Source organism: Pezoporus wallicus, unplaced genomic scaffold (genome assembly GCF_028554395.1).
Source record: "Pezoporus wallicus isolate ANWC-B61680 ecotype Strahan unplaced genomic scaffold, APGP_CSIRO_Pwel_v1 contig_5958, whole genome shotgun sequence".
Classification (NCBI taxonomy): domain Eukaryota; kingdom Metazoa; phylum Chordata; class Aves; order Psittaciformes; family Psittacidae; genus Pezoporus; species Pezoporus wallicus.
The window spans coordinates 1,119,992-1,143,839 of NW_026638491.1; the positions used below are offsets into that span (position 1 = coordinate 1,119,992).

The 23,848-nt window shown below is 43.2% G+C and overlaps 1 protein-coding gene across 3 annotated transcripts in view; it reads right to left on the reverse strand.

Moving 5' to 3' along the window:
- The window catches only part of PAMR1 (peptidase domain containing associated with muscle regeneration 1), a 51,050-nt gene that overhangs the window by 12,912 nt on the left and 14,290 nt on the right, over window positions 1–23,848 (reverse strand). For all 3 annotated transcript variants that reach the window (XM_057411014.1, XM_057411013.1, XM_057411015.1), the window contains exons 4-6: window positions 19,383–19,497; window positions 15,240–15,457; window positions 12,193–12,300 (exon numbers count right to left, since the gene is read on the reverse strand). In XM_057411014.1, the coding sequence (XP_057266997.1) occupies window positions 12,193–12,300; window positions 15,240–15,457; window positions 19,383–19,497 (441 nt within the window). The remainder of the gene's footprint in view (window positions 1–12,192; window positions 12,301–15,239; window positions 15,458–19,382; window positions 19,498–23,848) is intronic.

Here is a 23,848-nt window from a genome sequence, read left to right on the forward strand (position 1 = left end):
ATGTTACAAGCTTAAGCTCATACTCACTTGTGTCACAGGGTCACTGTGGGGCTTCTCTGATGGTGAAACAGCTAAGTATTATTAATAGACATGTCCTTTTTGTTACCCATGCCTTTATCTCCTGGCTGTCTGTTCTCCTGTAACACAGGATCTTCCTTCATGGTTTGTGACGTTCTTTGAACTTTGCCCCTGGAGGCACAGCCATTCATTGTACTCTTTTCTTTGGATCATTTTGTAAGTCCATTCTCTCTATAAATTAAATATGGGTTTGAATCTTGAGATGTTCCGTGCATCTCAGTACCACAGCTGAACTCTGGTTTTAGCTGTATTATCTAGCCTGAAAGTCACATAGTTACTCCAGTACTGGCCTCTAGTTCTTTGGTTTGAGGTCTGTAGCATTTTCCCCTCTTCAGTTTGACTTTCATTTCATCCCTTACACCTGATATGTTTCAGGCAGCTCTTGTACACCTTTTCCCTTTACTCATGAACTCTTCAGTCAATGGAGTTTTAAACAATTATTGTGAAGGGAATCCTAGCCCCCATGTGCTTCATCCAGTTCTCTTATCTTCTTTTTTTGTAGACAGCTTCCCATCAAGAGTGTGAATTTGATTCATTCTTACATCTTTCATAATGTGCAGTATATTCCACTGAATTTTAGGGCAGCCTCCTTTGTTTGAGATATTTTACTGAAGTCTTTCAACATTGTCTTCTGGTCTAAAACTACATCAAACTCCCCAACAGATCTTTCTCATAAGTCAGAAAGAATATAAAATAACATTTTGTAAATATGATTCACACCTAGCTCTGACGTTACCCTCTGGGTACACATACTAGACATAAAATCCAACCACCTGAGCTGACCCCATTCTCTTCAGTCTTTAAGCTAAGACTTTTGATATGATTTCAGGTTGGCTTGCCTAGGCAGGATGGGCCTGATCCTGCCATAGAATCATGGTAATCGTGGAATGGTTTGGATTGGAAGGGACTGTGAAGCACGCCCAGTTCCAACCCCCTGCAACAGGCAGGGACACCCTCCACTAGACCAGGTAGCTCCAAGCCCCATGCAACCTGGCTGCAAACACTGCCCAGCTTCTCTGGGCAACCTGTGCCAGCGTCTCACCACCCTCACAGGGAAAAACTTCTGCCTGAGATCTCATCTCAATCTCCCTTCTGTCACTTTAAAGCCATTTCCCTTTGTCCTGTCACTCCATAGGTCTTATCATACTTAAGAGGCCTTATCAACATTTCCCTAGTGCTGGTGCAACGCCCTCTGCAATTCCCAGTTTTCACAAGGTTAATACCTTACCTTTTCTCTAAAAGTGCACTTTGCAAAGCAGACAGAAGTAGAAGCAAAAAACAAAGAAAGCTTCAGAATTATCTTTGAAATGTACTGTGAAGTCTACAATACTCACCCCAAACTGTAGGGTTTGAGAGAACCCTGCCAACATGGAACTAAGAATGTCAGGATTTCAGGTTGCAGCACTCAGTCTCTGCACCTCTCTCTGTCCACAAACAGAAGACAAAAGCCACGAGGAACCCAGAAAATGAACTAGGTGGCTGCAAAATTCTACTATGAGATGGCAATAGACAGCCAAATATAAAAAGCATTCATTCAAGGTCTGCCAAAGAAAGGCTGGGTATCTCAGCTACTCCAAGAGGGTCAAGCTAATCCTATTCTTCATGCCATGGTGTCATCAGACCTATAAAGATTGTGGTGAATTTATACCTAGAAAACAATAGAAAAACTGGAGAGGTTTCAGGGAAAGGTGAAACTAATGTCACAGAAATACAATTTTGAGAGTGACTAAGAGCTAAAAATGACTACCCTGGTCATGCAAAAGTTAAAAAATACAACAATCTGAAAGCTAAAACCAGACAGGATACAGTAAAATGATCTAAGGAAGACAAAAATGCATATTCAGGCAGGATACAGTTAAGAACAGGAGAATTCTTACTCTAGGAAAATGCTAGATATAGTCTCATTGACAAATGTTTGAAAGGCATAGCAGGATAGAAGTCTAATCTGAAAATTGAAACCCCACCTAAAAAAAAAGCCTGGAATGGACTTTGGAGGGAACAGGGCTGCACTAGCAACTCATTATGAGCTGGAGAAATATTTTTGTTTCAATTTTTCTGTATGTTGCTACACAAAATTTTTCCTGGGACATTCCACAATTAATCTTTCAAGGCATATATGGTCCAAGTTAGTTTTGGCCTGATACACCTCTGTAGAGATCATAAGAAAGCAAAGTAGGAATGTATAAGACAAGGTGGCAACAGGCACCTCTGACAGGAATGCTCAACTGTGACAGCCCAGTTGTTAGAATAAACCCCAGAGATGCCTCAAGTCTCTAAATAACAAACTCACAGAGTCCTGATAAAACTTACTACCCTTCTGGCCTCTTACTTTGTTGCCTGGAAAAAAGAAACCAATATTTCTGTCTCATATGAAATATTAAAATAGCTCCACATTTCATAGACAACTTTCCAGAACTACAGGAACATGAAGTTCGTGAAATTTTAAGTAAAATGTTCCATTATTAATAATAACACTATGAATTTCTCTCTGTTTTAAATTATGTGTCATTCCTCAGATCCAAATTAGCTGCCATTTAGAAATAGTTTTCATGCTCATTTTATCACTACTGATATAAATTAGATGATCTTTTCAGCTACACTTTTCAATGTTCTTCGAATCCTGTCTTGATGGAGTTAGCATTTGCTTTTGTCCCAGGGTCCCTTCACTAAATGAACATCATTTTTTCCTTCTGCCTTCCTCTCATCCATTTCCTCATTAAATAATATATACCCCCTCACACATAATATATATTATCTCTAAATTCTGCACAACCTTTCAATAATACATCAGGTGTCTGAAATAAATCTCATTTCTCATTGCTGGTACTAATAAAAGGTTTACATTTCAGTTTTTGTCCCCGCTGAAATACTAGGTGCAAGAACTTGTAATTGTATGGAGCTTTGTTCTTAATTTGCTTACAGCATTTTTTAATACTGCTGCTGCTAAAGAAATTTATCTTGTTGCATATTCCCAAGTCAGAGTTTGGCTTTCAGGCTGACCCATGCTAATGTATATAGCACATTTTTGACTATTTTAACAGGTTGTTTAGCCTGGAGAAGAGAAGGCTCAGGGAGACCTTGGAGCAGCTTCCAGTGCCTAAAGAGGCCAACAAGAAACCTGGAGAGGGGCTTTTGACAAGGGCTGTAATGACAGGACAAGAGGGAATGGCTTTAAACTGAGCTTTAAGGTCCCTTCCAACCCAAACCATTCTGTTATTCTATGATTTTGGATCCTAAACTTTGGGGTTTCCCGGCTCCATGGCAGTGGCTGGAGCCAGAGAACCTAGAAGCCCTAGAAATCACAGCTCCAAGATGCTGTAGCTGGAAGGAGTATAACATGCAGAGTATGTGGAAGTGATCTTACTTTTTTCTCTTTCTGGTTAAGAAAATAATAATAATTTTTAAAATGCAGCAGTATATATCTATTTTTTAAAAAAAATTACTGCTATGAAACTGTTCTGACAGAAAACTCCCAGCCAGCTCTACCTACATGCACTTCAGGCAGCTCAATGGTATTCGCAGTTGCTGCCCATGGCCAAGCCAGCTTAAGTCAATCTTGGTATATCCCATCAGGTTTGACTTTTTACTCACAAGTCTCCATTCTTATCAAATTCTCTTTCTTGGTTTAACTTTCATTTTGAGGGAAAGTCTGATTCCATGACTACCTGAGTACCATTATGTAAATATATCAGACAAGGGAACAGCTCTTAAAGGTTATAATCTCTGTATTTCACTTTTTTTTTCTTTCTAAATTCAGTGTCTGTCTGAATTTTACTGCTGGGAAAGCTATAGCATGGAGATATCAAGTATTTTACCTGAAGGCAAACAGTGAGTGAGTGCAGCAGAGCTAGAAACAGTTCTATTACCTCCTGCTATTCTTAATATGTTTACATTTAAACTGACCCAGCTTTGTGCAGAAATCAACATTAAATAAATCAGAAAATAAATCAGAATTATGAAATCCATGCAGTATTCTCAGCAGCAGTTTTACACAAAGGTGATGGAGCCATATGGGAGCAGATGGTCCAGTGTATCTGAACGCAAAGCACAGGAGTTAAAGAGAGAACAGCCACAAACAGTTACTGCTGTGTACTGTGATGCCCTTTGCAAATGAGTAAAGAGTTTTTCTGAATTCAGACTTACAGAATTTGTTGTCTTCACTCATAACAGAGCTTATTTTCTAACCTCGGCCCATGAGCTCTGTCAGTCCATGTAAATCTCTGGTATCATTTATTCCTATGCTTATCCCTTCTCTCCCCAGCCTGTGTCCACAAAGTGAAGATGCCTCAGGCTCTCACAGGGTTTGTTGGCAGAAAAGAGCTGACACGGGGGAGGACTCAGATGGCTGTCCTGAGACATCATCCCTTTGCAGCTTGGTGCAGCAGCCCAGAGACAGTTAATGGCTGACACATAAGCCCACAGAGGCTAACTTTAGCCAAAAGCATAAGGACATTGGCTGTCAAAATGTTTTTGGAAGGATTGTGTCCACAACAAGGGAATGAAGTGAGGGATTTCTGGAGGCCATGGCTCAGAGAACTCAGGAGAACTGCTTTTGTATTCCTTCTTATAAGCAGTGAGAAGGGCTGTCAATAAGGTATGAGTATGGCAACAGATTAAGTGATCTCTACAGCATTAGGAGGCATGAGTCCATCCTGCCATCCTGAGGCACTTGCCTCTGTGTAGGGCTGCCAGACCTGGATGTATCAGCTCATACACACTATGAGGCAGGAGCTCTGACTCCAGACTTATGCTCTGGGAGTCCCAGTGTTCTTGTCTGGCTCCTGTCTGCCTTCAGGGATCTCCACATGCAGGGATCATGGGCATATCATAAGTCTGCTGATAGCAACACTGGATTCATGGGGTCCTGCAGTGCCTCACAGAGCAAGCTGTGGTGGGAATGTCCTTCTGTCTGTGACACCTCTTACACTTTCCCTGAGCCTGCCATCATTTCAGCACGGGCTTTGTTCCTACTAGGAACTCAATTCATTTACACTCAGGAAAGAGCCTGGCATCTTCTGATATTGTCCTCAAGCTCTCCTGAATAAATGGCAGGAAATACTGTGGGATCCACCATAAGGACATTGACCTTCTCGCCACCACCTCCCTGAACCTCCTACCTCTCCTACACTGGAGAGCACTCCTGACTAGGAAGCCACATGCTGACAAGCAGCTCAGCTGCTCTCCTCCAGAACCTGGCAAGAGCTGGATGTGGCTCGAAGGCTTAGCTTTGTGATGTGATCATCATTCATCCCCACTTCAGGAATAGACTGATGGGAGCTGAACTGCTTTGGAGTATGAGTGGTCTTGATCAGGATTCTCCGAAGCAAATGCATGGACCGTATCTGAGGGAGATGATGATGTTTAGCATGCTTGCTTGTCTTCTTTGTTACCCCTCAGAACCTTTGCTTCCTGGAGCTGGCTGGTTTTAGGTGAAAAAGAATGTGGTTGCAATTTCTACAACCAGAAATCAGAATCAGGTGAACAAGGAAAGCCAGGCATACTAGGGTTTGGGTTTTAAACTACTCTTTTTAAAAGCAAGGCTTTCAAGGCAAAGAATACATGCAAACAATGCAGCAGATCTTGTACAGGAAAGGGCAAGAAAACCTCTGGTAGGAAGGTGGTCACAGTGATGGTAGTGTTTTATGGAATAAGGAAGCTCTTGGACTGCGAAGAACAAGGACGCTCTGAACAGCTACAGCCACACACCCAAGCAGCACTGCTCTGCTCGGTTATGCCTGTCACCACAGATGCAGCAACAAGTGCATGAGGTTTTACGAGAGGATCTCAGAAGTACCTTCAACCTCCTGTTATCATTAGCCAACAAGGCTAAGATGCTAACAGCCAGCTCCACAAAGGTGCCCGTGTCACAGTGATTTCAGTAGCTAAAGGAGAAAACAGGTACCTAAATGTCACTTGGGAACTTGCCTTCAGTATAAAAGTCCTGGTAGAGTAACAAGGGTTATTCCTCAAAAGTGCCCCGCTGCATTGCAGTAGCTCCCAATCAGGTTGATAGTAAGAGAGGATTCTGGATGAAGTATCTCTGACCTCACTCACTGGTGTTTCAAAAGAGAGGAAAGTCTCTACCCTGTTTCATGCCACTTGTGATGCCCCAGGACACATTCTCCCAGCTCCATGCCCAACTCCAACCACAGCTCATGCAAAAATGCCAGGACAGACAATTCACCACAAAGATTTTTTGCCTTAATTTATCCCCCGTGAAAGAGTCCTGGAAGTTCAAATCTTCTCTCATGTTTGCATTTTGCCAGTCCTCACATTAATCCTGGAAATGTCAAAGGAGGTCATAACAAGAGCAGCCAGCCCCAAGTACCAGTGATAGCAGATTTCCAGTCCTGCTCTCTGGGCCTCTTCGCTTTTGCAGTGGTTCCACCAGCTAGAAATAATTACACAAAACTATGACATAATCCCTACTGAAATCCAAATCTTTTCATTCCCTTCCAGCCAATTGAAACTCACCCCTGATGTTTTCCAGCTCTCTGCTCCTGTGAATGAGACCGTATCCATGTGAAAATATGCTTGGATCACCCACTGTGATTTATTCATCCGGAGGCAATTTTGGAGGTTGTTGCTTACAATTAGCCACTTGATCTTTATCAGCATTGTTCTCAGCCCTTAAAAGGCTGTGTCTCTGGATGCAACCTTTCCGGTACTTGGATGGCCTATTTAATTATACAACTGGACTTGTACTTGCATGGGATACCGGAGGGAGTGACATCCTAATGATGCGCAACATTCATGTTCTCTATCAGTGGCAAGAACTAATATTTAGAGTAAGTCCCACAATGTGTCCCTTAGAAAACATCACAATATAGCACTGGAGGAGAGCACAGTCTGCTCAGGTGGAAGATTTTAGGGCTTCTCTTTTTAAGAGAAGCTGATGCGCTCATTATTCTACCAAATTACAAAGGTGAGTAAATCATATTGAGGTACTTCATTTTGGAGATGTCAGCTTTCCAGCTAAACAGGGAAAAGTCCAGGCAATTCTGGGTGAGAAAAACAGCCTAAAGAAATGCATATTTCTTTGACACAATGTTTGTGAAAGTGCATTAACTGTAAAGGGAAAGCACCATTTAATAACATAGACTCCCTCTAGCCTGGCTGACAGAGTAGTTTATTCATCCTTTTGCAGGTATGTGAGCTGGACTTCAGACAGAAAGGAAGATCTGGCATTGCCTGGAAAATTACCAAGTGCTGAGATGAGAGTGTAGGGAAAAAGGAATGGAACTAAAAGGCAGGGGAGTACTCAGGAAGTAGCAGGGCAATTTGGTTGGCTGTGAAATGCAGTTCCTGAGCTCTGGAAGCAACCAAGGAGTATGGGAGCCATAAGAAAGAGCAAGTGGGATATTGCCTCATTGTGTCAGCATTCCCACTGCCTGGGGCCATTCTTTTTGGCAGTGTTTGTATCAGCTGCAAACAGCGAGTAAGAAACTGTCAGCTTTTAAGGTTGCTGGTTATTCCAGCAAACTTTCAAAGTAGTTTAAAGTTACCCCAAAGTACTGCAAGAGCATGCAGTCTTCATGCTCGTACCCCAGAAGCTACTAACGGTGTATCAGTATTCTTCAGAGTGGACAAGGAGTGGTTACTCCTTGTTACTCCTCTACTGCACTCTGGTGAGATCAATCCTGCAGTCCCGTGTCCAGCTGGGGGGGGGGGGGGGGGGGGGCAACAACACAAGAGGGACGTGGAGCTGTTGGAGCAAGGCCAGAGGAGGCCACAAAGATGCTCCAAGGGGTGGAGCAGCTCTGCTATGAAGACAGGCTGAGAGAGCTGGGCTTTCTCAGCCTGGAGAAGAGAAGGCTCTGGGGAGACCTTAGAGCAGCTTCGAGTGCCTGAAGGGGCCAACAAGAAATGTGGAGAGGGGCTTTTGACAAGGGCCTGTAGGGACAGGACAAGGGGGAATGGCTTTAACCTGACAGAGGGGAGACTGAAATGAGACATTAGGAAGAAGTTCTCCCGTGAGGGTGGTGAGGCCCTGGCACAGGCTACCCAGAGAAGCTGTGGCTGCCCCATCCCCGGCAGTGTTCAAGGCCAGGTGGGACAGGGCTTGGAGCAACCTGGTCTAGTGGAAGGTGTCCCTGCCTGTGGCAGGGGGTTGAAACTGCATAACCTTTAGTCTCTTCCAATCCAAACCATTCTGTTATTCTATGATGATTCTACGATTCTATGATTTTCAGAGGCCTGCTGGAACATATTACCCTAGCAAAATCAAAGGCAACAGCAAGGAGTTCATTTATTCAGCTTAGTCAGTTGGATTAGACCCTTCATTAGGATGCAGAACAAACCTCTTCTTCTTGGCAGACAGGAACGAGAAACAGAATAAAAATGGAAATCGGATCTCAGCCCTGAATTCCCCATTCAGCACAAGTTCCTCTTATTTGCATAGGAACTCTAGTTCGCCTGGCTTTGTTTGAAATAAAGGTAACAGGAAATTTCAGAGCAGGAAGAGGTCAAGGTCACTTGCTTTGGGGCAGCAAGCCCTGGGAGGACTCTTGAGCCAGAACACCCCGTCCTAGGAGGAGGACAAGCAGAGAGGGAGAGCATTTGCCATGGGGTACCAGCAGTGCCATCTCTCCACAGCTGCATCTTCAGCAGGCAAACTCAACACTGAGACTTTGGAAAAAACCTTTCTTAGTCGGAGTTGAAAAAGGAGTTGTCACACTGTACAGTTATTGACAGTCTGATACTTGAGTGGATGTTTTTTAGCATGCAGAGCACCATGATGATGCCACTAGGTACTTTTTCCCTAATGTGCATCTTCTGAGGAAGTTGCTACTCTCTTTCAGGGCATCTCAGGCCAAGGAACAAGATTTTGGTTTAGGTTTAAATTAGTTTGATTGTAGGATTATTTCCACTAAAATCCAAAAAGCTCAAACAGAAAAGCCTGAGTTTGACCTCCAACATGTTAGCATGGCTAAGGGGTCACTGTGATGGGTAACCAGGTATACTGCAAATTCAGTTTAAGATCAGAAAGAAGCCTAAGATCTCATTCTTTTGGTTAGCATTTGTTTTACAATTTCACATAGGTTTGCTGTTGTCTTTTTTTTTTTAAATACAGTCTCTGAAGTGAAATCAGACATATTTAAATAGAATATTTTTTGCCCTGAAACAGGACTGATTGAAATATTAACAGCTGTTAGAAAGATACATGCCTGCATTTCACTTCATGCTGATGAAACCTTTAAATCACTACTATATAGTAAACTAAAAGATCATTTCCTGGATGCCATAGTAGAAGAGAAAAGAGACTGCTAGTTATAAGTAGTCTGTGCCTTTAATTATTTTATTAATATTGCAAATTGTAACTGACAGAGCAATTAGGGTTGAATACTGCTCCAGGAAAGCAGCTTGACCAGTGTTGATTATCCTGTTAAACAGGTGGAATGTAGTTTAACAGAGGGAAAACCTTGTGCTTTATCTCATTAAGGTGATTTCTGTAATTCCAATAGTGATTCCCACATCTTTAAAACTAAACTTGGTAATGGACAAAAAGACACAGCTGCACTGGGATGGTGAGGGACTTGGAAAATGTCTGATTCTGTCATCAAATATCCATTGCTGAATTTGTTTAATTTGTCCTGAACGTATTCCTCAGTGAGAAAATCCCACAGTCTCCCTTCCTCTGAAGTATGGCCCTCAGATGTCTTCACAACCCTTGTATCTCTTCGGGCAACTTCTGTCACACCACCTCAAATCTCCTATATGAACTTAACATTAAGGGGCTCTAATTTTCTACTCTCTTACACTTATATTTCATCAACATAAATCTAATGACTTTTATGGGATTGCACCTGACTTGCTCCAAGAAAACCAGACTGAAAGAATCAGCCTTACAGTGTCTGAAGTCAGAATTGCAAAAGTGACCATTTTATGATTGTTTTCAGCAAAAATATATTTATTTCCCTTGGCTCCACTTCACAAGACAGTACTGTTGCTGCAAGACCCGACAGACAGATTCTGAGCATGACAGGATCTCCCTTTAGCATTTAAACTGCAGTGCTGTTCAGGAAACCACATGACTAATTTTTAAAGAATTATAGCCACGGTTATTTTTTTTCAGTTCTTCCTTTTGCTCTTAAAAAACAAATCAAACTTGAATTTTCTGCCTTTTTCCCCCCATATGCTGGAAAATACTTCAGATACATTTTGGCAAAACTGAAGGAAATATCTTAAGAAAAAAACTGTGAAGCCAGAAAGAACAGAGATTTGCCGTGATGTTTTCCCACTGTGAGGTTTGCTACCCACATATAAGAAAAAAGCCACTGAACCCTTATCTATACGCTATGGAAGGCTGTTATATAGGTGCTGGAAAAAATATTTCCTAATGTAAGCAAAAGACAAGAATACAGCCACAAACATCATAAAGTAACAGTGTTTTATCCATCTGAACTGTTCTTTCACAAATCAAACTACAGGATTCCTGTCAAGTTAAAAATATCACTGTATGTATTTTTAAGTGTCTCCTCCCTTTTATTGTTATTACCTATACCCTCATGAAGTCTCAGACTATTGTTTTTCAACTACCTCCTCTGTTGTTTGCTGCCTGTGATGCATGGGTGAAGTTTCTATTCTGGAATTACAAAAGAAAACTAGTAAAAGAATATGAGCTTCATTTCTTGCCTTGACTGTGGTGCAGAGCCTGCCAAAACTAGGGTTGAGGTTTGCTGGGAATTTAATTAATTTTAAATTTAGTTGGTTCTGAACCAGAAAGGAGAGTTTTCATTTTTTTAACTCTCTCCTAAAGACAGGAATTAATCTCACTGAGCAGTTGCAAAGAGCTGGGGAGTTTCCAGTCCCTAAATGACCTGCTAAACAACTTCTCACAGAGAAGAGGCTGTTAGCAGAAACACCTGCATCAGTCCCTCCATTTTCAGCAGCTCCTTCCCTAGAAAGCACATGAGGAATCTGCAATCTGGCAACGTGGCATGGCTGTTCAGAACCAGAACTTTTTCAGGCTTGTAGAATATGTGAAACTACCTCTCCTCTGGTTTGCTGGGAGAAAAGTCAAGTCTTATGAGCTACTCTGGATCTGTAGAAAGCAAAAGGTCTTTTATCTCAAAATGCCCCATACAAGGAGGTATCATATCACTATGATTTAACGCCCGACAACATGAAAGGAATTACAGGAGAGAAATCCATGCCTGACAATGGCATGTGTGGATAAAATATTTTGAAGCAGTGAGGTTTGGTGCATACTGGCTGCTCAGACATGGAATTGAAAACTCTGCAAGCTGTCAAGGTATTGTGTGACTTACAGCCAGAGTAATGCCACAGCAGGGTACAGTAAGCCATGCTTTCTGTCTTGGGCCAGATATGATCCCAAGTGGATTTCACTAGCATCACAGAAATCCTCCAGAGTCAGCTGGAGGATTTATATATATGACTTTATATATGGCACAAGGCTCCTTTCAGCTAGTTGAGATGGCATAGCCTTTATCATGGCATATATTGCACAATTCTTACTCCTTGCTCTTTCAAACCCTGTTAGATGAAGACATTTGCTTAAGCATGAGGAATTAAATCACTAGAACAGACAATTGATTTGAACTCATTTGCATGCAGTTATTTTACAACATGCTTGGCAGGACGAAACGAAGTTTACGACTGTACAGACAGTGAGAACCACCAATGCAGAGATAATCTACCCTTTTTCATTTATTTTGGTCCCAAATCTGTTATTCATGGTGCCCGAATTCTACCTCTCAGGTGACTGTGAGGGAAGCTGAACTCCCTAGGATTGGCTCTGGCTAGAGCATTCAGCACAGGGCTCAACCAGGGTCAACAGCTGATCCACACAGTGGAAATTAGCATGCAGATATATCTGTCTGATAATGCTAGTCCATTACAAGATTTCTTGTGTGTTGTTTCCCAGTTCCAATTCTGGTTTACCTTTTTACACAGCTATAAAGCTCCAAAACTATTCAGTGGAAACCTTCATGAATTACAAGCAAAATGTCTCAAAAAATGCCACAAGCAGCTCAGTGCATTCTCTGGTACTGTGACTGACCTAATCTACACATTAGTGAAACTCCTAACAACGAATAGCCTGCATCAGTAACAACTGTGGATACTGGTCATACGCATAGAGCCTGTACTCACAGTTTTCACAGCGAGACCCCGTATAGCCTGCCAGACAGGCACATTTGTAGGTACCACTTTTGTCTAGAATGCATGTTCCATCATGAAGACAAGGAGAGGAAGAGCAGGCTATAAAAGAAAAAGCAAGAACATTCATGGTCTCTCATACGATGTGGGCCCTACCTATTTTTTCTCATGATGGTTATGTCTTGGAGTAAATGACACATTCTCACTAAAAGCTACAAAGACACAGTAAAGGGTGTTCATGAATATCAAAAAAACTCTGCTTTTTCTGGATATCAGAGCCAGCAGGTTTGCTTGCAAAGACTTCACTTGAAGAACAGTCTTTCAGTCTGTTATATCCAGATGCTAAGAGACAAAAAATATATAGATGCCACATATGGGTGGTGATAGAACAGAAATTTGTACCTGAGTGGGCAATGAATTCCTTCCAGGGCTCATTGAAGACTAAGCTCTGACTAAGGACAGTAATTCATTCCTTAAAAGGAATATATATGTGGCAGTTGTACTGTATCCAACTAACCTAAAATATCCCTGAGAAAGGGAAGGAGAAGCAGAAGAGCCTGTACAGACTGATATTTTGTAGTTACTGTTCTGAAGCCAGTGAACTTTCAGCTTTGTCCTTCTCCCAGCTTCATCTCGTAATTCAGTAAAAGTAGACACGTTACTTTTGACATGTCACCCTTGTCAGCTGCTGTCAGATACTGTCCTTCAAAATGCCCGATACTCAAGAGCACTTAATATTTTTCTTTTTTAAAGGAGTCTTGATTTCCTGGCAAACAGCATGGGATATTACTACAAAAGGTTAGAGCCCCTGTGTTGTGTCAGAGATCACTAGTTGAGGGTATAGAAGGGAAAGCGTTACTGACATTCAATAACAGGCTTTTATCTAACTAGACCCACCATATGTCTAATCCCCAAGAGATCCTGATGACTCCCCATCTGGTCTCCCATCCTCATTTGAAGTCTGTTGGATGAATTTTAGTCACTCATGCCAATTACTGGTTCCCATTTGACACTTGGCATGGGATGGGACCTAACCCCTGCTTCCAGACCAGGCAGTGCAGCAGGTTGTGTGGGTTTATCCTTTAGCAACTACAAATGCAGTGACCTTTCCTGAAGGCGATTTAGGCTTTTCAGCTTATTCTATCAATCAATACCTTTCTGGCAGTTGAACCAGTGACCTCTGTGCTGCCAGTGCCACTGCTTCAGAAAGCTGTTACTTACTAGCCAGCACAGAGGAAGGGAAGACAGAAAGGGAAGAAATTCAGTTCTGACAGCAAAAGGTGCTTTTTCAGTCCTCTTTGTCACATCACTAAGGTGCTGGGAACATCAGATAACCTCCACAGCCTCGTCCTCATCTCATAAGCACATATGCTGCTGCTGCTTTCACCTGCAGCACAGGAATTGCTCTAGCAAGCTCTTTGCAACCTGTTTCAGGGACCTTGGTTTTTCCACAATGAGAAATTTAATGGGAAAGGTTTCGATTTGCAGTGTGCTGCCAGAGCTTTCAATTCTGTCCTGTCCCTGCTTTCAACTCCCCACTGCCCTGTGCACGCTGTATTCTTCCCCTAAACTGTCCTGCTGGCCAGGTTAATACTTCACATAAAAAGATACTGGGAGTGTTTCAAAAACCTTTCATGGCAGCTACACATTAGGCCAGAAGAGCCTTATAATAAAGTGCACAGCAAGACCTCCTCACGAACTCTAAGCCACCCTTTGCAACGTGCCTTGTGTGGATTACCACACTTGCAGCAACCCAGCCTCAGAATAATTACCACTAAAAATGGGGCGGAAATAAAGTGCTCAACAGTATTGGAATACCAAGTGTTCCCTGCTGTGCAGAGAAAACAGAATCCATTCAGCTCGCACCATATGGATAATGGTAGTTCCTTGAGTGTAGGCAGCCCTTATGCAGGAGCCCACACAACATTCATTTGTTCTGTATCACCTCTCTTGTTGTACTATTGAGCTATGAGTAGCTAACTGCTCCTGCTACGTTCCTGACAGGTAATAACAGTAACACTAGAAGAACAGGGCAGGCTAAGAAATGGCACATTCTGGATTGCTTGTCACATACCCCTGATCATTGCTATATGCTGATCCACTCTAGGTTTGTGTATTTATATCGAGATTATATAAACTAACTAAACCTCTCAAGGCAGATATAACCTGCATGGATGACCTCATGAAGCATGGGGCACCAGGTTGTGTGGAAAGCAAGTTATGGTGAGTCATGGATCCTGCAGGGTTTATCTGTGTGGAAGCAGCATGCTCTGATTAGCCTTCTGTGCCAGGAGTGTTGTGGACAGATTTGACCAAAATTCCCTATGCAGCTGAATAAGGAAGATGCAGGAAGTGCACAGAGGCTGCTTCACTGGCTACGCTTCCAATGTTATTTTGCAGCCAAAAAGAAATGATGGAAAGGAGTGTGGGGGATGCAAGCACTGAGCTCTAACAAAACCACAGTAATTCTGGAGCCCTGCTTCTGTCATTCTTAATACTAAATTCATCACACTACAGAAAATGCCTCTGTTTTCTTTTCCTTCAAGAAAATAATCTGTCCTTTGTACACACTTTTTTTTTAAGCTCTAATGGCATGACACATGAGCCAACACAAGTCATGTTAGGGTATTTTTGCTGAGCTAATTATGAGGCTTTGCATCAGGTTTTTGCTAATTGATACAGTGACTCCACTCCTGTCCACAGCATTGAGCAATTCTGCAATTGCAGATGCATATGCCCCTTTCTCCATTTCCTTCTGTGCTCTTAAAGCTCAGATTCAAACAGAAAAGTTTCACAAAACAGCAGCTTTTCTATGCTGGCTGATGTGTTTGTTCTTCTCACAGGTAGAAGGAATTTAGTCTTTGTTAGAAAAGCCTCACATTCATATGCCATCTAATGGCTTTCAAACCTTCCCTGCACTGACTTTGTATAAGTTACTGTTGGCAACACAGCATGAAAGTTTTTAATGAAGCAAAACAGGGAGATTAGTGCAGTTGAATTAATAAGAAAGAGTGGCATGTTCCACTTTTGGATTACTTTACCTGTAATTTCCTCAAAGACAGCATGAAATCCATCAAAGTTCTTGGATCCATCAGACTGGAAGAGGACATGGAGTGAAGACCCAGTGCTTCGGATGGGAGGTGGCCTCTCATTTCCACAGAATTTCTTAATTATTTGGCTGTCCAAATTGTCCCCATCACGGACCTCCACATAGTCGTACTGGCACATATAGTCAAACTCCACGCTCAGCATGGAAAATCTTGGGGTACAAGGATGCACAGTCAGACTGCATACTCTCACCTGTGCACCCTGGCTCTGATTTATTTGGATATTCAGTTATGTTTGTGCTACCCCCCTTCAATGTATAAACAAGTCTCTAATCACATGAAGTCCCCCTTCATCTCAATTTTTGCATCAGGATCCTTGGAAGCCAATTGCTCCATGAGAATATTTAAGTGCAAAACAGTGAAATCTAAATTGAAGCCATACAGTCTGTTTACACGTATCTGGTCCCTAAACATGTTACAATGGTAGAAATTTCATCTAGGGTCAGACACTGCAGGAGGGCATATTTCTATATGGCTATTTGCTAAAAATTGTTCTATTTCCCCTAAACAAGGATCTAAGTATCAAAAGTGACAGTATCAAAGACCAAGGCTCAAAAGCTATTTACATTGTGATGTTCAGAAGTCAGCAATTAGGGACACAAGGAAAGCTTGGGGATGTGACAGGAGCAGAAACAGGCAGAGAAAGGGAATCCGAAACACTACAGCATGTTTTGCATCAGAAAGCAAAATGGTAGTAAATTCCCAATATCTGGCACTTGCCCTTCTTCTGAGGGCAGAAATAAGGGACAGGAGTTAGTGAAAAAGGGAAATATTTAAAGACCTTTCCCACAATGTGTGTCTTTCCTAGCTTTAATCCAGCCACTGCACAAGACTCCTGTTCATTAACAGCAGTGTCATATACTGCCATTTGGATTTGGTGGGGCACAGAGCCAAAGCATCCCACTGGAATATGAATGAGAAAGAGCGGGAGAAACACCAAGTGCCTCTGGAGAATAAGCAATGGCCAGAGGCGTGGGGCCCTGCCTTGGTACAGCAGATAGGAATGCAAAGATGTGGGCCTGGAGAGGCCATGCTGCTGACTGTTCAGCAGAATACAGAATAAATTAAACTTGTTGTGTGTTTAGTTTTCCTGGGAACTCCTAATGCTGCAGACAAATGTGTTTAGGATTAGGTAAAGTCTCTCACACTGCCTATTCCAATGTGGGCCTAGTGATTTGCAAAGAGCTCGTTTTCACACCAATGAGGTGAGACAAATTTTGGACGTGCTGCTGGATCACAGAGTCTTAAAGAGGCAAGAGAGTACTGGACCCTATTTCCTGCTATTCTCTCCTTGGGACTCAGGCCCTATGCAAAGGAGGCCCCCATATTATGTTAAATGACCTTTCTTTGACAACCCAAGAGCTGACTTAAGAGGTTTCTTCATTCAGTCACCCTTGTTAAGGTCATATGGCTGGTTTTAGAGCATCAGGAGTACACTACATGCAGAGAAATGAATGAGCAGTTGCAGGAAGCTACATCAATGGAGCAGAGCCCCAGCAATGGAGGAGAGCACCTCATCTGGTGGAATGTAGAGTAAAAATAAAAATGGCATCTGCTTTATAGATGCATTAGAGAGACATTAATTCAATTTAGCTTTGCATAAAATGCATTCGTTGAATTCTAGTTCTGTCAGGTTTGCCAGAGGCATCCTCACAGGCATCAGGTTATACACTACACCTTAAAAACATTCTTTCAATGGCAGATCATACCCCAGGTATCTACCCTTATGGAAACTACAGGGATATACAAATTAACCTGTTCATCCTTGTCACACTTAGGTTACAGTTTATCCTAACTCAATCCTAAAAATATTTACTGGTTCCGCAAACTGGTACATTTCTGCTTAAAATTAAGTATTATGTGTGGGAAGGCCACCCTGTGATGGGAGCAGCATTATCTATAGATGTAAAGGTAAAACTGCCCAGCAGTGAGTTCCTGACCAAAGAATATCAAGAGATTCTCACACAGAGTGAAAGCAGAGAATGAAGGAACCATACACAAAATACTGCTTTAATTGTTTGCTTTCTCTGCTTAAAAATTTATGAAGACAAAGTGGAAGGTGTGAAAATCATAGGGGGTCTGATTTGTGTTCTATTTAGCTTAGCATAGAAGCAGATACACTGTACCAATAGAATCTCAGACTCATAACTGTTAGGTCAGGAAACCTGCCAAAGCTTTTCAAAACCTCTTGGCTACAGCTCAGTTGATGGGATCCTTTACAGACCACGAGGTCTATTGCTGTTTAAATCACAGGTACAGGCAATGTTATTAACCTCAGTTCCTTCACCTGTGAAACTGTAGCTATAGTATAATTCTCTTGGATATTATGAAACTAATTTAGTGCTACAGTTCATCAGATACAAAATGAAATGCAAAGTATTGTCTTGGTTTCATGTTTGTTGTGGTTTCTGCAGTGTGAGTACATTCACCAACCCCTCTGAGGAAAGCTTCTAGCAAATGGAAAATATGTAAAACTGCATCTCTGCTGAGGCATTAAAGAAAATGATTGAAAGTTGTGAGCTACTGCTACTGTGGTATGACATACCTGAGATGGCTCGGGCTGAGGGAGCGTATACATCATAACCCACAGAAAAACAAGGCTGGAAAAAAAAGGAGAGAACACAAACCCCCACCACAATCTGGGCACCATTTATCAAACCAGCTCTGCTTAGCCAACCCCCAAAGGACCTTGTGGCACAGCTTGAAACAAGGGAAGATTTATCTGTGCTCCTGAGAGTTTTGCTCTCCCTGCCCTGTATGAAGAGACAAACCACTTTGTTACTCTTCTGTATCTTGCTGTCCTCACCCCTGCCTTTGCGAGCCATCAGAGTGGCAGCAAACAGGATTTGTACGCAGAGAGAATGAAGAAAGGAGTTCCTTTGTTAGCAGTTGTGCTTACTCAGCACAACGCTGGCTGTGCACTACAGCTCTAAGCAGAGTTAGCAACCACAGAGGGAACCAACACCTTTATATGAACATGCAGTGAAGGGAATAATTCAGCACGGATGGCAGACCCAGGAGGAAGACTAGTAGCATGCTTAGTTGTGTGCAGTGGAAGGTGTCCCTGTCCATGGCAGGGGACTGGAACCAGATGAGCTTTAAGATCCCTTCCAATCCAAACGAGTCTGCAACTCTGTGATTCTATAATTGCAGCTACTCATAACTCCATAAAAGGCTTGCATTTTTAATCTGAAAAAAGCTGTTAGTGTGGGAATGCTACAAGCTCTTCTATTAAATTGATTTCCTCTAATTAAATATTAAGTCTCTCTTTAAACATATAGAAAGAAAGCATCATTCTTTTGCCTGGGGCCCAAAGCTGGTGAGATATTGATGTGAAGGCTTTAGCTACTGTTTTTATTGTATTAGTTAGTGGGTTTTGAATACAATCCGCTGCCAAGGTTCCTTCTGCATGTGTGAGCTCCCTGCTACACACACATAAAACCAGTATTAATTACCCCAAATAGAGAGTGTCCTGCACTAGGCAGGATACCCCACCAAGAAGTGTGAGATTGAGTCAGCAGCAGTGGGCTAACAGGTCAGAGAACCAATCATATACTCCATAGGAATGGTAAGAGGAGTAACTGAGGGTGATAGAGGACAGGGCTGGTAAAATGAGTGAAAGAAATAAGAGTGAAAATGTAGGCTAAATGTAAGGCAGGTCCCATGGACAACTCTCCTAGCATGAGACATCATATCAAACTGTTCCTATAGGTTTTCTTCAAAGAATGTCTTAGTTCAGCCTGGTACACTCTTCAGAAAACACTGGGTGTCTTGGTGTCAAGGTCTTGAACAGACCTCGAGAGATACATTGTGCGCAGTATCTATCTAAGAAACTTTCCTCAGCATCCAGCTGTCCTAATCGGAATTGAAGGCACAGCAATGTTGATTCACACAGTGGATGATTTGTGCCCATCACAAGCTAGACCAGGAAAAAGAGCTGAGGTACCAAATGCAAAGTGGTGGCGGTATCTTCATTGCCCCAAGGCTCCCAGCTGTTGGCCACCATTGACTTTTGGTGCTCCACATGTCCCAAGGTCCAACTGAAACCAGTGCTGGCTGTAAGTCAGTATGACCTACCTTAATTCAATGTTAAATCCAGCTTGAACATGAATAGTCCATTCACATCGTGCATTCAGTGGGTAACCCTCCAGCAAAATCTGACCTCTAGAAGCTCGAAGAACCTGCCCACACCCTGGGGAGCAAAGGAATAAAAAAAAATATCTGTGTAAAGGACCTTTAAGAGGCATTTGAAGAAAATATGTGTAGAAACAACACCGGAATGAGAAGAGAGGGTGGTTTAGCCAGATAAATGCTTTCTTACCAGGCAGTATATAAAATAAAGGCACAGCCATAAAATGGCTATAAAGACTTCTGACTCTAATTAGAGTATTGCCTAGGCTAAGAGTACCCCTAGAAAAGTTTTAGTTGATGCTTCTTCCTGGTTTGCAATGCAGCCCCATGAAGCCATTCCTTACAGCTTTTGCCCCACTCTTGATTAGCCCACCCACCCAGCAGGTTGACCCTCCAGCTCAGAAGAGTTGTAACGGATCTCATGTTGAGCTGCGTAAAACCTGAAGCTGAGGAAGTTGGTGGAAAAATGCCAAAGGACAATGAACACTTGAATTAGCTCAAGTGAGAGAAACAGTGAGAGGAGAAGCTGTTGCACGCAACATCATAGTTTCAAATCCTTCATAAGGAGACCTTTGGAAGAAAACCAGCTGATCTATTCCTAGAGGATATGTCTGTTTGTCCTCAGGATTCACCACACCTTCCTTATGTGTTAATGCCACCATGCCAGTGGAGACACATAACCACCACAGCTCCTCCGCCAGTGACTTAGTGTAACACATACATGTTATACAGCCCTTACCCCTTCTCTCAGGTACATTCCTACACTTCTGCTCCTGTCCCATCCTGCCTTTGTCACTCTCAGCTTTTCACAGTACTATAAAATGCACTTCAGTCCCCAGCATGAACAGGATAAGATGAACAACTCCGGTGGCCACTCTGAGAAAACCACTAGAGGACAAGGACCTGAACAAGCAGCAGACAAGGTCGCACACTGAGGAAGCAATCTTTCCACAGCTACCCTGCAGCTGTCCCTAGGCAGCTGTCCAGGGATAGCTGTCCTATTTCCTCATCTTGGATGCTGAACATTTTTAGCCCAGAGTTCTCTCACCTTCGGTAACCTCTGCCTTTACCCAAGCAATAAAATATGGCTAATGGTATTTTTACTGTGGAAGGATAGTTGTTTAGTGACTTTTATAGAGTCTTCTGTGATCTAGAAATGCAAGTGTCAGCAAAACATAGTTATAACATTACACACCAAACAGAGCTAATTTCTCAGTTTCTACTTTTCTGACTACATCTTTCCAGATGGAGTCTTGCACATGGCTATATTCCCTGGTAAGCCTTCTGGTACTTTGCTGGGGGATGAGGCTCTATCCATAAGTCATAAATTCCAATTGAGTCTAACAGCATCGCCAAACCAGGGAACTCTGATAGGCTGCATAACATGAATAATGAGGATAAGTGAAAAGACAAGTAACACAAAAGACCTCCACAGCAACTCTCTCACTTCATTTTACCTCTTTAGTCCAACAGAAATCCCTGCTGCTTCCATTTGTTTCCCAAGGGGAACCCTAAACTTTTAACCAGTAACACAGGGTGAATGCTTCCTACTGAAATGAGTTTTAAAAATTGCCTCAGGACCCTTCTTTCCTTTGGGAAAAGAGGGTGACAGTGACCTGTTTTGGTAAAGAACCAAGCCTCTGCGGTTCCAATTGATCTTAGTGGCTGGAAATCAGTCTTGCTGCTGGTCTATGGGGAAAAGTGAAAACTGCAGGTCAATTACTCCTCTTTCTTCTTAAGAAAGTGTTGCTCAAATGAAATACCCTTTGTTCATTTACCCTTGGTTACCCTTAATTAAGCAGGACCCAAGGAAACAGAAATGCTGCTCAGAAGAGTTCCTCAGAAGTGCTTCATCCTTCTCTGGGGCTCACTTAGTTCCCTCTGTAAAAGACAAGGCTAATGACTGTGCTCAGCAACCACATTAGGATTCAGTAAGTACAGAAAGATCTGCTGTGGTTCACATGATAATGCTCCTTCCCACAGCAAGAAACAGGATCTTGTGCTGCTGTTGGCTCCTGCCTCAAAAACAACCTGAGACAAAGCTGCTAGAAATCTTCAGATGGTTTGACAAAGGGCTTGGACCACCTCAAAGAAAGTTTCTCTTTCATCCTGAAGGGCTTTTGAGTTGCTGATGCCTTTAAGAAAGAAAAGCCAAAGAACTGGTGCAGAAATACTTGTACGCACAGCATACTAAATACACTTCTCTGTTTGCAGTGGTACAGCCTGAACTCTCTGAACACTGGTGCCAAGGAAGTAGGTTTGGCCAGCAAAGCAGGTGGTCCAGAGGCTAAAGAGGAGCCATTCAGCGACCGTCTCCAAAAGAATGTTCTCAGATTTGCTACCGCCCTTCTCTGCATGAAGCACCTCTGCGATCACATCAGATCTGTGCTCTTGTATCTCCAGCCTTTCTAGCAGAAGTTAGGCTGACTCCCTATTCAATCATCTGTTGATCAAAAGGAGTCTTTTCTCTTCCCATTCAGAATCTGCGGGAGACCTGGAAAGTTCTGAAAAATAATTTACATCCTAAACACAAATGCTGGCAAATTCTGCCTCATTTACAAAAAAATAATCCACTTTGGCAGTGTCAACATCCTTGTTCCTTTCCTGTTTCTGAATAAAAGGCAGCTTTCGGGACCGCAGTAAGATTTCCTCTAAGGCTTGTTACTAATAGAAAACAAAACAATTCAGAAGACCTCTACATTGTAGCCCACGGAGACCCATGGGTCAGCAGAGGGAGAGGTCCTCAGGAGACCTCCGGTAAGAACTCATTATCTGCTGTTCAAGTGCTACAGCATTGATGTGGGGCTCCTTCACAGGTCAACAGGACTGAATCGAGGAGAATGAGAGTAGAAGAGTTACTGGTATTCATAAATGGGATGATATGGGAAAGGAGATGTCCCTCATCATGCCTTGTTGCTACCTGTCGCTTGTTAGTCACCAATATTATGTGAAACATCGATGCTTGCAAAGTCTCTAAAACTACCAGCACTGTTGTTCATCACAAGGACCACATCCAGACAAGAAGGCTGAGGACAGCTGTTAGATAACACCACCTTGTCTCCTGCTTTGATGTGTTCTCAAGTGACTTGATAATTGGAGATTGACAAAGGCAGCTGAAATGCAAGGTACAGAAGCAAGGGTCCTGCAGGTTCTTCTGGGTTTAGATTCTGATGTGCATTTTAGAGCATGATAATCCTATCCAATAAACAGTGCTATTAGGAAATGTCCCAGTAGGAAACTATTATAGAATCACAGAACAGTTTGTGTTGGAAGGGACCTTAAAGCTTACCCAGTTCCAACCCCCTGCCATGGACAGGGACACCTTCCACTAGACCAGGTTGCTCCAAGCTCCGTCTAGCCTGGCCTTGAACACTGACAGGGATGGGGCAGCCACAGCTTCTCTGGGCAACCTGTGCCAGGGCCTCACTACCCTCACAGGGAAGAACTTCTTCCTCAGATCTCATCTCAATCTCCCCTCTGTCAGGTTACAGCCCTTCCCCCTTGTCCTGCCACTACAGGCCCTTGTCAAAAGCCCCTCTCCAGATTTCTTGTCAGCCCCTTTAGGCACTGAAAGCTCTCTAATATTCTCCCTGGAACCTTCTAGCATTCTTCCAATGTACTCTATTTGGTGCAGGTGTTTTTTCTGTACTAACATTCCCTTGGACTACCCTATACAATTTCTTTTTACCAAATGATCTGCCATCCTTTGGCTGTTCTTCAGCCACGTCCATGTATTCAGCTCTGCCAGCAGACAGTACAAACCAGACTGCTTCACAGGCCAGCCCATGCTGCTTCTTCCTGGTCTAGTGGAAGGTGTCCCTGCACATAGCAGGGAGTTAGAACTACATGAGCTGTAAGGTCCCTTCCAACTCAAACCAGTCTGTGATTCCCCACCACAGCCCTCCAAGCATATGACCACTTTTGCTGTCAGTGTCCAGAAACCTCACCCTGCCCTACGCCATTGCGCACAGCCCCTTGGCTGCTGCCCTGCGGCTGAGGCAGTGCCACCAGCCCATGGAGCTGGATGTGGCACCCCAGGGCCATACGGCTGCTCCCCTTGTGCTAACCAGCCCCTGCCCCACAGCTGCCTCACACACACACCAGTGCGGTGTTAAATAGGCATTAATCCTGCCCACAGTCTACACTGTTGCTGGCACTGAATCCCACTCATCCCCTTACCCCTTGAAGTGCGGACACCGCCACTTCCACCTGACCGGAACCGGCCTGGGGCCTCTCGTCCTCCTCCAGGGCCCCCGGCTGACACCTAGCGGCGGCGGTGCCGTGGCACCGGGAGCCCGAGGGAAATGGTGCAGCGGGAGGGGAGGCGCTGCGGAGGCTGAGCCCGGGAGCGGGGAGTCCCAGACGGGCTGGGCAGGACCGGGGCGGGCCGTACCCTGCGCGGCTTCCAAGGA